The 13,494-nt window shown below is 45.6% G+C and overlaps 1 protein-coding gene across 2 annotated transcripts; it reads right to left on the bottom strand.

Moving 5' to 3' along the window:
* Window positions 1-1,299: 1,299 nt before the first annotated feature.
* On the bottom strand, window positions 1,300-12,916 carry MYOT (myotilin). Of its 2 annotated transcripts, XM_054389075.1 has the most exons (10): window positions 12,513-12,916; window positions 12,163-12,177; window positions 10,203-10,353; window positions 7,709-7,810; window positions 5,498-5,547; window positions 4,803-4,935; window positions 3,543-3,750; window positions 2,918-3,083; window positions 2,283-2,416; window positions 1,300-1,885 (listed from the first exon to the last, which is right to left on the bottom strand). In XM_054389075.1, exons 1-10 carry the CDS (start codon window positions 12,914-12,916, stop codon window positions 1,713-1,715), a joined length of 1,536 nt encoding a protein of 511 aa, XP_054245050.1. In that variant the 3' UTR covers window positions 1,300-1,712. The 2 variants fall into 2 exon arrangements, with proteins under 2 accessions (XP_054245050.1, XP_054245049.1); XM_054389074.1 differs by lacking the exon at window positions 12,163-12,177.
* Between the last annotated feature and the right edge of the window lie 578 nt (window positions 12,917-13,494).

Below are 13,494 nucleotides of genomic sequence, written 5' to 3'. Positions count from 1 at the left end.
AAGACTTCTTTCATTGGAACCTCCTGTGTTCCAGTTTGTGTCCATTGCTCCTTTCCCCCTCAGCGGACACCCCTGAGAAGCTGTGTTGTTGTGAGCGGTGTCCCATGGGCTGTGGCGCCCTGACCCCTCAGAGCCCCGCAGGGCTGCAGCGGCGCTGCCTGGCAGAGCCTGCCCTTCCAGCCCCCATCTTGGCAGCCGTCCCTGCCAGGGGAAATTGAACTATAAATTGCAGTGTCTGGCTGCTTCCAGGCTAAATTCGTCCAATTAGGAAATTCCCTTCCTGCTGTGAAGCCTGGCAAGGGACGTGGGATATGTTCATTTAAATGTATATTAATGCAAATGCTGTGAGCTCAGATGCTGCTGAGGCTTCCAGGCATTCTGAGAACTTGGGGTGCTGCTGTGCCAGGCTTGGTCCTGCTGCTCAGCACTGATACCATGCTCTTGCCAGGCATCACATGGTCTTTCTGTTTACAAAAAGTGGGTATTGGTCAGCATCCCATCAGCTCAAACCCACAGAAAGCTCACTGCAGAGAATTATTTTAGGGTGTGTCCTTGCTGGGGAAGCCCAGAGGAGAAGTGTGGTGTTAGAGCTGCAGGATTTTGTTGGGAGTTTAACAATCAGTGTTGTGCAGTTCAGATTTGGGAGACTTAGTTCCTGATAGCACAGTGTGGTGTGAGGCCATGACCTCCTGTTTTCCATTCTGGAAGATGCTGGTGGGCTTTGCTGACTAGCAGCAGCAGTGTTACTGTGCATCCTGAGTTTGTAAGTTACTGAGTTAAGGCTAGTTCCACCCTCACCGATTTTTCTGTATAAGTACATCTGAAGAATCTTCACAGATCAGGTTTGTTGGACTTTAGCAGGCTGCACGACATTTATTATTATTTTGAGCAGGATGGCTGTGAATAGCAGCAGGCAAACAATTTGGATGATTCAAATCAACAGCTTGTTGAGGACCCAACATTTAAATAAGTCACAGCCACTCCCTGATTAATGGATAAAGAGCAAAAAAACATGGGTGTCTTATCACTTTGTATTCTACAGGGCAGCTTTTGGGTCACATGTGTAAGGAGGAAAAAAAATGTATTAATGCTGCCTGACATGTTTTAGTGTGAAGGGAGTGTCAGTAGTTAGTTTATGCTAAATAGTTTTTAGTTGTCAGATGCCAAATTATGAGACAGAGGAGGACACCAGTAGCCGGCTTCACAGGGTAAAATCCATCTTTGCCAGGCTGCAGCTGATGCCAGACATCCATGAGCTGATTTTAACAGATCAAGGAAGAGTCACAGCTGATGTTGGTTATTTAAAGTTTTATTTGCCTCTAATTTATTCTCATAAAAACACTCTAGGCTATTTGGTTTTACTATTCAGATAGTACAGACTTCTGATACTATCAGGAGTGGTATTAGAGAAGCAGTACAAACCAATCTACTTCAGCATGTAACCAAGTACAGGTGGAGCTAAACCCACCCACACTTGTAAGAACTAAATTAGCCTGTTTGCTTAGGCTTTGTAGTTAAAATACAATACTCAGTAAATTGTTACAGTCACCAAACCATATAAATAAAACCTAACCTGGTAAACTGGGAACAGCTGGATGTGCAAGAGTCAAGGTACAAATATGTAGATTTTGCTAATTAGAGCAATCAGCAGTTAACTGCATCTAGGTTGTAATTGTCTCTTCTAGGTGTGAGTTTTCCTCTTTTCTTTTCAGTTAAAGTTCATCACTTTCATACAGTCCAGACTGCTCAGCCAAACGCTGAAACTCCCCCTCTGGTGAGAAAGCTTGCTTCACATCCAGCCCTCTCCCATTAAGTGCCAAGTACTTGCTGAATGTTGGTCGAACTCGTAGCTGCTTTGGGGCTGGAATTGGCTTGTTTGCATGTGCTGCAACAGAGAAAAAAAAAGCCTGTGTCTTGCCAGGCTGTGGAAAGACCCGTGGTAGAGCAACCTGATTGCTTTTCATCTGCAACACAAACCAGCAAACCCTCAGGACAAGTCTGTATCCCAGACAGCAGAGATTGGTATTCATCCTCCTGCTTGGCATCAATCAGATGATATCTCTGACCAGCACAGGGGCAGACATAAACACACATAGGACACATCTCAGTGTCTTGGCATTAAACAAAAGAGGCTTTCTCAGGGTAGTTCCTTTTTGTCTAGTTCAGTATCTTTGGGAAGAAGCCCTCTCAGCATCCTAAGCTTCATTAGGTTACTCTTGAGGGTCTGTTCAGAATCCAAGTGCCAGTGGCAGTTTCAGTTGTGACACTGATGTGGTACTTACTTGCAACCTCCAGCCTGGCATGGCATGTGGCCACGCCTGCTCCGTTGACAGCAGACACTGTATACCAACCAGCATCTTTCTTGTTTGCATTGTGGATCAGGAGGCAAATCCTGCCGGTATTGTCATGTAACAAGCTGAAAAATGAAGGTATCTAGGTGTAAGTGCTTAGAGGGAGAAGACACTGAAATCAGAGAGTTGGTTTACATACTGAGGAGCTGAGAAAGCCCTAGAACAATTTTTGCAGGGCACTGCAAACTATTGTAGGCATAAACACTGCGTTTGTGCTACAGTCCACCAGAGGTGCCCATCATGATGCCATTCAGGTGGCATCCAGCCCCTCCTGTAGCCTCACATAGCCTTGGGGCATGATGAGTGCATTGCATGTTCTTCCCCACGGGCCTTGTAACTGCTGCTAGAACCCAGAGTGGCAACTGGCCAGAGCTTTTGCTGTGTCCTCAAAACAAGACTCAGCATCACGCCTGTGCAGCACAGGGGCTGTCACCATGCATCAGCAACGAAGGGTAGGTCTAACTTTGCAGCTTGCTGCTTTTCCAAACCAGCCAATTCGAATCTGACTCAGCAAACCCTGGTTATTGTTTCCTACCCCCCCAATGGCCAGCTCATTAGTAGGGTACCTTATTCGGTCTGTATTATATTGTACCATTTCGTTGTTTCTTTTCCAGTAAATCCGGGGTGTTGGGATAGCAGAAATCTGGCACTCGAGTCTGGCTGTATCTCCTTCAAAAACCTTTTTACTTTGTGGCTTGAAGATAAAGGTTGGAGGTGTGTGATGTTCTTTTGCTATATTAAAGACAAGGAGGAGTTACTGTAAGTATTGAACACTAGCACTGGGATGTTTTTTTAATGTTTCAGAATGGTAAATTCAGCAGGGCAGGTGTTCCTTACTGCAGCTCCTTAGCCTACAGGCAATTCCCATGATAAGGGTGTAGGAGATACAATCTGCTATAGGAGGAAAGTCAATCAGCATATGTTATCAGTCCTGGGAAATGAATAACTCCCCAATTTTGGACATCCCACTACATCCAAATATCCTACCAGAAGTGCTTTGAAGAAATATAGGATCCCAGATGGAGGTATTGAAATAGTCTTGGAAAAGGTAAGGTGCTTGTTATCGTTTGAGCCTGAACATCTGGAGATGTACCTCTGCTTCTTGATTGTTTTATGTCCCAAACACATGGAGGAAGGCACACTGAGATCTTCCTTGCATGGCCAAGCAAGTATCAGTGCTCTCAGTCTTACCAATGACTTCCACTTTGACTGCGAAGGACGCTTCTCCGGCGCGGTTGACAGCCACACATTCATACGTCCCTGCGTCAGATGATTTGACTGCTTCAAAAATGAAGGAGTGGAAGCCCTTTTCTGACACTATCATTTTATGGAACTGATCTTGGTGAACCATCCTGCCATTCTGATACCACATCACATCTGGAGTCGGCAGCCCACTGACCTGTGAAGGAGAGGAAAGCAGTGAAGAGTTAAATGGCTTTAAGGTAATGAAAGCCCTGCAGTGCTCTAGGGAGACTGATGCTGACAACTGATCAAATCATCATCCTACTGCAAAACTTCACAGTCTTGCCTAGTTTGGAAAACTAAAAGTGAAGAAGGGTCATGAAGTGCTGTAGGAAGATGAGCTTTAGCTACAAGACAGGAGATGCTGCTCCTGCAACCCTCCTGTTGTTCCCACCATGTGAGGTAGTTTTGATTAGGCCAAATGCTCATGGTGGGTTCTCAGGGATGGAGGAACTCACCCTCTTAATCCCACAGCATGTTTTCATGCTGTATGTAAATGAAAACTGACCTGCAGACATGCTCCAGATTGTCCACGACATTCAGAAGTTAAGCAATTTACAGCAAAATGGCTAAAGGTCATGCCTAGGTCTGGCAAGAGTTTACTGAAGGAGAAGTAGTGGAAGTGATTAGGAAAAAGGAAGCCAACCTACAATCAGCAAACACCCTTTGCAGCTGAAGTTGCACATGACCTAAGCTAGGCTTAGTACAATTGCCATGCAGTTTCAGGCCATTCTAGCATTTTGTTTGCTTGCAACTGAGACAGTTCCTTGCCAGATTGTCTGCTTGAGCAAGGGCACAGTTATCTCAGTGAAGACTCATTAAAGGCAGGCTAGCCCCAAACAGGCCTTGCTGGAAGTATGTCCAGCACATGTCCACTAGAGTCAGTGGAGTCCCAGTGCAAAGAATAAGGTTGTCTCCCAAACATCCCTTCTTTGGGCAGGGCCTGAACAGTAATTCTTTCCAGTGAGGTCTGGAAGGTGTTGTCGTGGTCCATGTTTACCACTGCACAGCTAATTCCATTTACATTTGCAAAGGGAAAATGCTACAACATTTAACCATCTCCTGTTTTATGGTATAGATTGCTTGGAGGGACCCTGCACCACCTGCCATTTGTGCTCTGTTTATTAAACTGCAAAGGCACTGCAGCTCAGAGAGCTCTCTTGGTGCCCCACAGAGCTACTGGAACTGGCACTGACAGGCTGGCATTACTTTGAAGTCGAGCCTGCAGAACCTCCCCTCCTCGATGATGACATCTTCAGGCACTTGTGTAAAACGGGGCTGAAAAAACTTCTCCTGGATTGAGTCATGTCCACGTTCATCTCCTCTTGAGGATGGTCTGCTCCTAAAAGTGGATTGAAACAGTTAATTGTGTAAAAGGAACTATGGCACACACGCCATTGAAGTACCAATTGCAGCTAGAGTCCCTCCACATGTTTCAGAATCCAGCACTACAGTTCTGGTTTGGTTTCCACCTGTGAAGTTTCGGTTTTGATCAACCACTGCTCTTGCTCAGGTTGTTCAGTTCAACACAGAAGCATAACACAAGAAACTTTCCTCTCTGGCCCAATAACAAAAGAATTCACAAGAGCAGTGTAGGCTGTGTTTCATCATTTATGTTGTTGGGCCTTGCTTTGGCTAGAGATTAATACTCCAGAACACCAAGTGGGCTTGCCCTGGCTACATGCAGTCTTTAAACCTCCAGTGCTCTCCTGAGGATGGGCTGGATGAAGGTGACAGGCATCACCATCCACAAATGGTAGCATTTCAGTTGGAGGGAAGGAAGTGAATGAATTCAGTCATTAGTACTTCAGCAAAGGTGATGTGTAGTGAAGCCAAACTAACATTGACTAAAAGCAGTTAAAAGAAAGTCTTGCAGAGCAGTGCAGCACAAGTTTTTGCCTTACCTTACATGTGTTGTAGGAACCTGCAGCCTGATGTTTTCTGAATTCTGGTGCTTGCAAAGAGAAAGTGGAGAGGTGAGTTAACTTAGAACGTTGTAAGTATAAGCTGAAGGAGAAGCCATGTTGAGGTCATACCCTGACTGCTGCTTAAAAGCAAGCAGAATACTTCAGAAGTCGTTGGGACAACAGGCAAAAGGAACTTCCATCAGGAGCTAGTCCACACTGTTTTCAGCCTGGGCTTTGCCATGACAGTGACAAGCACTATTAATAGAATGGCACAACTTCTCATCACTGCACAGGTGATAGGTGCAGCACTTGTGTTTGGCACACAAGGCTGTTGGCCAGCCAGTAACCTTTGTTAGAGAGGAGTAATAACTACTGGGAGTATCTGAAATGGGAGCTAAGTACAGAGTGTCCTTCCCCATAGCAGGAATAGAAGTGGAATTGCTGGCAAGTGTATTGTGCCCACTTAAATATGGTACCAATAGCAATGGACACATGCTGAGCTAGAAAATATTTTTCTTTCTACATCACAGCACCAACTAAGCTCGCTGACAGCTTCACAATCACATGAGTGAATCTGCTAAAGTATTCAGGATTGATTCCTGCTAGGAACTGGGATGTTGGCAAAATTCAAGCAGAGTTTATTATCAGTGACTCTCTTTAGGAATGGAGTCAGGCAGAGGAAACGCTGCATGGAAATTTCTGGGGTCAAGCCATTCTGCACTGAGCCATTACAATGCTTGGTTCTGTGCTCTGTAGCCCAGTACTGTGAAATATTTAGCCAGGGTTTAGGATAGAAGCAGCCTTTAGTTCCAGAAAAGCATTACATGAATCAGGGTACTGCTGGACTGAGCTCAGTGCTGAGTCCCAAGGCAATTGCTTTCATCTGCTCACTTACACAAGTTCTGTACAATTACAGAATCACAGAATCAACAAGGTTGGAAAAGACCTCAAGGATCATCAAAGTCCAACCTGTCACTCAAGACCTCATGACTACTAAACCATGTCACCAAGTGCCACATCCAGTCCCCTCTTGAACACCTGCAGGGATGGTGACTCAACCACCTCCCTGGGCAAATTATTGCTTGTCTCGTGCTGTAGTGAGGAAGGTGCTGGTAATTCTAATGCTCTGCTCTGTGGACTGACTGTGTAGTTCAGTTCCTGAGGAATCAGGAGGCTGAATGATTCTGTGACTACAGTATTTAAAATTCAGACTGAACAATAGCAATGAGCTCTCCCAAACATAAGCCAATTTCTCCTTCCAGTGTTCCTTTCTGTGCAGCATTTCACACCTCCTGTAAAGTTGTCAGTCATCCTGTTTTGACTGTTTCCTTTTTCTCTGCAAAAGATGATGAGGCTTGCTTTGACATCCAGAATGTTCCCCTCTTGCCTGCTGTTGGCAGGTGATTGTTGGGGAGAAATTGCTCAAATTGTGATTCGTCCCTTGCTGTGATCTTTAGTGTCTCTTGCATTGAAGAGGTTTGCTGAGTGCACTTTGGAAGGTGGATGCCAGCTTGCTGGCTCCTTGTGTGCATGCAGCAGGAAGGATGTTTTCCTTGGCTGCACAGGTACCCAGTGCCCTGTCAGAGACATTTCCACTCACTTTGATCACAGAGGCACTGAAGAGAGCTTTCAGCTGGCCTGAATAACCAAAGAATGCTGCAAGTGTCCAACTGAAATGCTTTTCAAAATGCCAGTAGTGATAGATTCTTGTCTGTCAACATGTAGGCTGCCAAAATAACTGCTTTGCTTTCTCTTAACAATTGCAGGGCCCTGGAAGGGACAAAACCTAACCAATCTCAGCCCACAGCCCTGATCCCAAGTAGTCAGTGTCCCTTATTCTAAACAGTGACAGGTGGAGATCATGCTGTCCTGGCCTAGGCTGAGCTTGGGCTGTTGGAGACTGGTACCTGCACCCCTTGCTGTGCTGCTCCCTGCCTGTCACAGGCAGGGTGTAAAGTGCTGTGCAGCAGCAGCTGTTGTTAATTCCTCCCTGGAGAGGTCATTCCTACAGATCAGGCCCAGCAAGGGGATGGTGCTTAAATTACCCTCCTCTGCCACCACCTCCCAAAGCACCCCCAAATCCCTATTACACAGAATTCTGCCAGCGAGAGCTGACCCCTTCCCTCCCCTGCCTTGGTACCAAGTAAACCAAATCTCTCTGCCTTATTCAGGTACAGATGAGTGTTCCAGAGCCAGGTCTCCATTTACCTGTGTGTTCTGCACGTTGTCTTCACTTGTTGTCTCCAGCACAGAGGCAGCATTGAGTGGTCCGAGCAGCCTGCGAGCCATCCTTTCTTCGTAAGTTAATCGCTTAGAGGGGAGAGGAACTCTCGTCACAAGTCCATTTACTATTTCAGAGCAGCTCCTAGGAGCCCTTTAACACACCACAAATTCAGGCTGTGGTTAAGGAGAGCAGAGGCTGAACAGAAGCACCATGTCTGTTCCAAAGGCTTTGCAGACTGTGATGCCTACTGAAGTCAGCCTCCATATATACAGCACTGAAATGCATAAAAGATTAAAGTGCCTGTTCATCAAAGCCTCTCTAATGCCATCTGTGGCCTTCCACTCCTCCTCTTTCTCCACTGAGATTATTTATGGGTAAGTGATGGCATTATCTCAGAAGCCACAGCAAAGTCCCAGGGTACCTTTCTGTTAGTACTGGGAAAACTTCCCAAGTTACTCAGCTGTGGATTTTATTCATGAGCCAGAGGCATGATGGATGCTAGCATCCCCTACTCCTAAAAAAGCAAGAGCCACACCAGAAGCAGACACAGCCAGAGAGACACACCACTACCCCTGAAAGCACAAGGGAGGCTTATGCCATGTGACAGCTGCCTGCTGAAATGCGGTGTGCTGTCCAGGGAAGAGGCCAGAGTGCCTTCCAGCCTCATACCAGTAACTTCCTACAATATGGATGCAGCAAATGGGGGTAAATACGAGCAGAGTTAAATTCAAGTTCTCTCAGCTGAGTTCCTTCAGAGGACTGTGAGACATCTGAGCACCACTACACCTGACAGCTTGCTTCCCACAAAGTTTATCTTGGGTTTGGATTGTGTGATGTGAGGACAAGCTCTGAGTTTCTGTGTACAGGATATGTATGAGGCCACTCCTGGTGTGTGGGTTGATTAGGGTTTGGAGAGGCTTGTGGGACTCTTCTTTAGAAGAGAGCAAAGAGACCTTTTGCAAAACCTGTGAGAGCTTAATATCCCTGAGGTCATGATGGCTGTATCAAGTGTGGCTGAGATTGGCCAGTCCAGACGTTGTTGGAGGACAAGGGGAGGAGGACACAGAGTTGTGATTGCATAAGCCTTATTTTTAGCCTGGCTTCCTATGGGAAGAAAAGCTGGATGGCAATGGCAGGATAGGACATCCCTGTTAGGGACACATTGAGTCAGATTTGACCTATTTTTTTTTTCAATATTTGCGATTATATCTATGACACAAACCTGTTCCCATTGATGGTAATGGAAAAACTCCTTTCTACTACTACAGGGAAAGAAGATGGAAACTATAAATACTGGACTTTTACCAGTCTGCCTCCAGCCAGCAGGAAGGTTCCCACATTAGAGACCTGCTCTCTCTAGCCTGCTGTAATGTGCTTCCCTACTGGTAAGCAAATTTATCTCCCAAATTTTGATTTCATAGTCAAGAATTTTTTGTCCCTTTGCAGAATAAATAAGTATTGAGACTAAGAGACCTCTTACAGAGACAGACTTTATGATAAAAGCTCATGTAATTTCTTTGATTTGTGGTGCTAAATTCTCTTTGATTCCTTTCTATATGAACAACTTGTGGTAATGTTGTCTAGAGTAAGCTTTCAGACACTGGTACTTCTCCAAGTTTCTAATGATTTGGAGTGGTTTATTAACCTCAACATTGAAAGCCAGAGTGAAATTGTGTCTGGAGAACTGAGGGACTCTCTTTGGCTTGCTAGTTGTCTGTGGAGATGATATTCAGCAGGATCCCTAGCAAATAATTCAGGTTTGTGTCGTACCTTTCTCTTGACCATAGCCTTACTAATTTGACTGCACAAGTTCAAGGACAGCTTGGATGATGTTGTGCTGGCCAAGAAGGGATCATAACAGAGAAAGGCAGTAGCAGCTCAAAGCTACCTTGCTGCATCAGATGACTTTCCAAAGCCAGGACATCCTTTGCTGAAGTTACAGGAGATGCCTACAGACAGACTTACAGCAAGCATCTCTTCTTCCACACGTTCAGGCCAGCTTTCATCATGTACTAGCCATGTGCTGCTCCTCTACTGAGAAGTGCCTTCTCAGGGCAGAGCTGAACTTGGCCCACCAGTACTATTTGCATTCTAACAGCAAAACTCACTGTGAGGAGGGTGTTAGGAAGCAAAGAGGTTTGATGTAAGTCTTACAGAACTACGCCTTTTACAGCAGCCCTGAGCCATGACTGAAAATTGAGTCACAGTTGGAAGAGATGTTTTCTTACATCTCTAATGCAGCAAATCAGCCATCTCACATGAAAAGAATATTCTGGTCATAAATGACCAAAGAGCTCTTGCTGAGATCTGCTGAGTTTCTGAGTAAAAGTGTTTGGGCAGTGTTGTTCCTGCATTTCCTACTGCTTTCAGCTTAGTTTAGAGGCTTCAGCCTCTAGGGCACTAGAATTAATCTGCATCCCTTCTTGCACTACTGAGAATCAGAGCAAAGTAACTCTTTACACAGCAGGCTTCCCTTACCTGGTTGCCATTCTGTAGCAGGCTGTCTTTGCATCGGAGTTTCTTTTCCAAGTCCTGAATGAGAGCTTCTTTTGTTCCTTGAATTTCTTGGTCTGATGCCTTTTGCATAGAGTTGATGCTAGCTTGCTTGGTATACATTGGTTGTGAGTAACTGCTCGTGCAGGAAGAGAAAACAAAGTTATTCCTATAGGCCTGCTTGACTGTTGGCTACAGCTTCACAAGGTACATAGGAAAATGTGAAACTGATGTCTAGAAGCTGTGGTTGAGATGAACCTATAAAGTATCTGGGAGACTGAAAAGCTAGGTGGTAAAACTGGGCATAGAAAATTAAGGGGAAGCAGTAAGGCTGCAAGTGTTTTGAGACAGCTACTAATTCTCTCCCTGAGCAACATTGATCTCTCCAGGAGCAAGCTCTCCCTTAATAGCTGCATTCTATTACAATTTCAATTGTTAAAAAGGCCCTGGGTGCTGCAAACCCACAGCAAGGCCACAAACTAGTTGATTTAGGTCTGAAGGAATGGCTTACTAGTTGTCCGCATCTTCTTGGCCAGAACTTCCTACAGCATTGCTGTCAAGATGTTCTGTCAAGAGGCTTTGTCAAGACTATCTCAAGCTAGGCTGGGTCTTTAGGAGCCCTTTCTGCAGCCCCCTCACATAGCCTCATCCTGTAACCCATAGTCAAGAGACACAATCAAGTCTTGGAGTTAAACAGTAGTCTTGATCCTGAAAGGTGTTAGGAAAAGAGGAGCATCCCTCAAAAGATGTTGTGAAGGTCTACAAGAGGACACAGCACTCTGTGCTGATGGGATCTAATTCAGTTCATTACATGCAGCAAGGCCTCCTGTACTGCAGTTGTGTTCAGCAAAGATTTCTCTTGAAAACTCCTCTTCCTCTTGTCACTTTGAGATTTGTTCTGGTGATTCTATTAGTGTAGAGAGGGTATAATTCTGGTACATGTTCCCAGCATGGCTTGAACTGAAGTTCTAACTTGGGCAAGTTATTAGAAACGTGAGTAATTTGCCCAGCAGATGAATAGGTCTCATGTCCCTGTTTGCTCCTTTGTAGCACTATTAGGAAAATAATTCCTCAGCTCCCAAGGGTGTTGCAGTTAAGAGCAGCTTATATGAACAGCATGGTGAGGCACCAAAGCCCTTTGCTATGAAAACAAAGCCCACAGCACGCAGACAAAACTCAGCCTTTACTCTAGATGTGTACCTAATCCCCCACACTCCATCATGCTCCAGCTAGCCCACTCCCTCTTACCTTCCTGCCTCCCACACTGCCACGATTCAAAACCACCCCAGAAGCCTTCAGATTTCCTGAATACAAACTGACACTTAGAGCTGAATTTATATCCTAACCAGCAGGAACCCCTTGCTCCTATCACCTTTCCAATAGCCTTGCCTGAGTGTTTGTTGCATATTCTGCACTGACTTTGTGCAGGACCTCCAGCTACTGTTGGCAGGAGTACAAGTTGGTGAGAAGGCAGGACCCAGCTCCCTCTGAGATCTCACTGACCTTGGGAGATATTTGGATTGCAGCCCAAAGGCAAAATGATATAATACATATTCAGGAAAGAATTTAGGCTTTGGTCTAAAGGGGTGAAATTTGCAAGTGGCTGCCTTTCTGTTGGCACATATGATTAATGAAAACTCTATTGTAGGTGAGCATAAAGTCCCATCAGGATGTGGAAATACTGCTGAGACTTACTAGGAATCTTGAAGTTGTTTGTGTGTGGGAAACCACCTTCCCTCCTGCCTCCCTGTTGATGTTTGCTGAAGAAATTAAGCTGAGTGTCCATCTTCTGTTCTGAGTACTCTTAAATAAGATTTCCATCAAATCACAGAATTAACCAGGTTGGAAAAGACCTTCAAGATCATCTAGTCCAACCTATCACCCAACACCATCTAATCAACTAAACCATGGCACTAAGTGCCTCATCCACTCTTATTTTAAACACCTCGAGGGGTGGTGACTCCACCACCTCCCTGGGCCGTCCATTCCAATGGCAAATCACTCTTTCCTTGAAGAATTTCTTCCTAACATCCAGCCTAAATCAAACTAATCTGCTCAAAGTACCTTCAGAAAACCTGCACAGCTGCCCTGTCTCCCACACCAAGGGCAAGTGCTTAGCCTCCTAACCTGATCCATGCAGAGTCCTGCCTCGAACTTCAGAAGTCAATGGGAGTCGTACCATTGGCTTGGGCAGAGCAGGTGGTTCACCACACAGCTGGATTTGGGATGGTCAGTGCATGGGAGAGGCCAGGCCAAAGGGAAGCAAGGGCAGGTTAGAAGCCTGTGTATACTTACTGAGGTTCCATAGGAGAAGGAGTTTGGCTGTTATAGTCGGGCTGCGAGGGTAGCACTGAGCACAGGAATGCTGCGGGGGTTTGGTTAGGCATGGGTATAAGCCGTGGCCCAGATGATGAGCTAGCAGGAGACTGTGCAGATGCAGGTGTGACAGGATAGGTGGATTCCTTAGGGGCACTACAGGAAGGCGAGGAGAGCGTGATTGAAGAGCTCAGCGATGACGAGGAAGAGAATTTCTGCCCACTTGGGTTACGAGGCTGTATTAGGATGGAGGACTGTTTGATTTGTCTGCTTGACTCTGTAGAGGCTGCAGGTCCTGGAGGCTGCTGTTGCCCTTGACACACATTCTTAGACTGGATAAAGTGTTTTGGACGTTCGTAGTTAAACATGGTTGGTTGGCACATAGAGGAAATGGATGGTAAGTTAGGGACACTCATAGGAGAGGTTTCACGGCTGTCCTGGGCTTTTGTTGGTGATAATTGGCTTTGGATAGGTGGCTGGTAAAAACTAGGTGGTAGGCCACGAAAGCTTTCTTGGCTGGGCTCCTGGATAGAATGGAACCCTTGCCTTGCAGAATAGAGGCTTTCTTGGTGTGGATTTTCCCTTAAGGAAGACAATACAGATGAAATAAATCATATGTCATCATTTGAATCACAAAACCACCGTGTCCTGAGCAGTCATTAGCAACCCCAAGGGCATGAAGTGCAGGCAACTGACAATTACAGCTTGAGCTTAAAATAAAGAGCTTTAGGATTGATTAGAACTACTGCAGAACCATATGAACGTTTCAGCTGGCAATGACAAGTCACACAGCCTGTCTGACTCAGGTGCAGTGCTCCCCACAGCTATCTGATCTGCATGAGCTTGGTAACTTCTGAAAGAAATAGTAATTTGTTTGTTGAGATGACCCACCACCTGCCCAGGCTTACAGCTAACCATAGGTATTCCTGCTAAGCAAGGTGACTTGTCACACGTCATCTTA

This window comes from Indicator indicator, chromosome 18 (assembly GCF_027791375.1).
Source record: "Indicator indicator isolate 239-I01 chromosome 18, UM_Iind_1.1, whole genome shotgun sequence".
NCBI classification, from domain to species: Eukaryota; Metazoa; Chordata; class Aves; order Piciformes; family Indicatoridae; genus Indicator; species Indicator indicator.
This window is presented reverse-complemented; position numbering and strand designations above follow the sequence as displayed.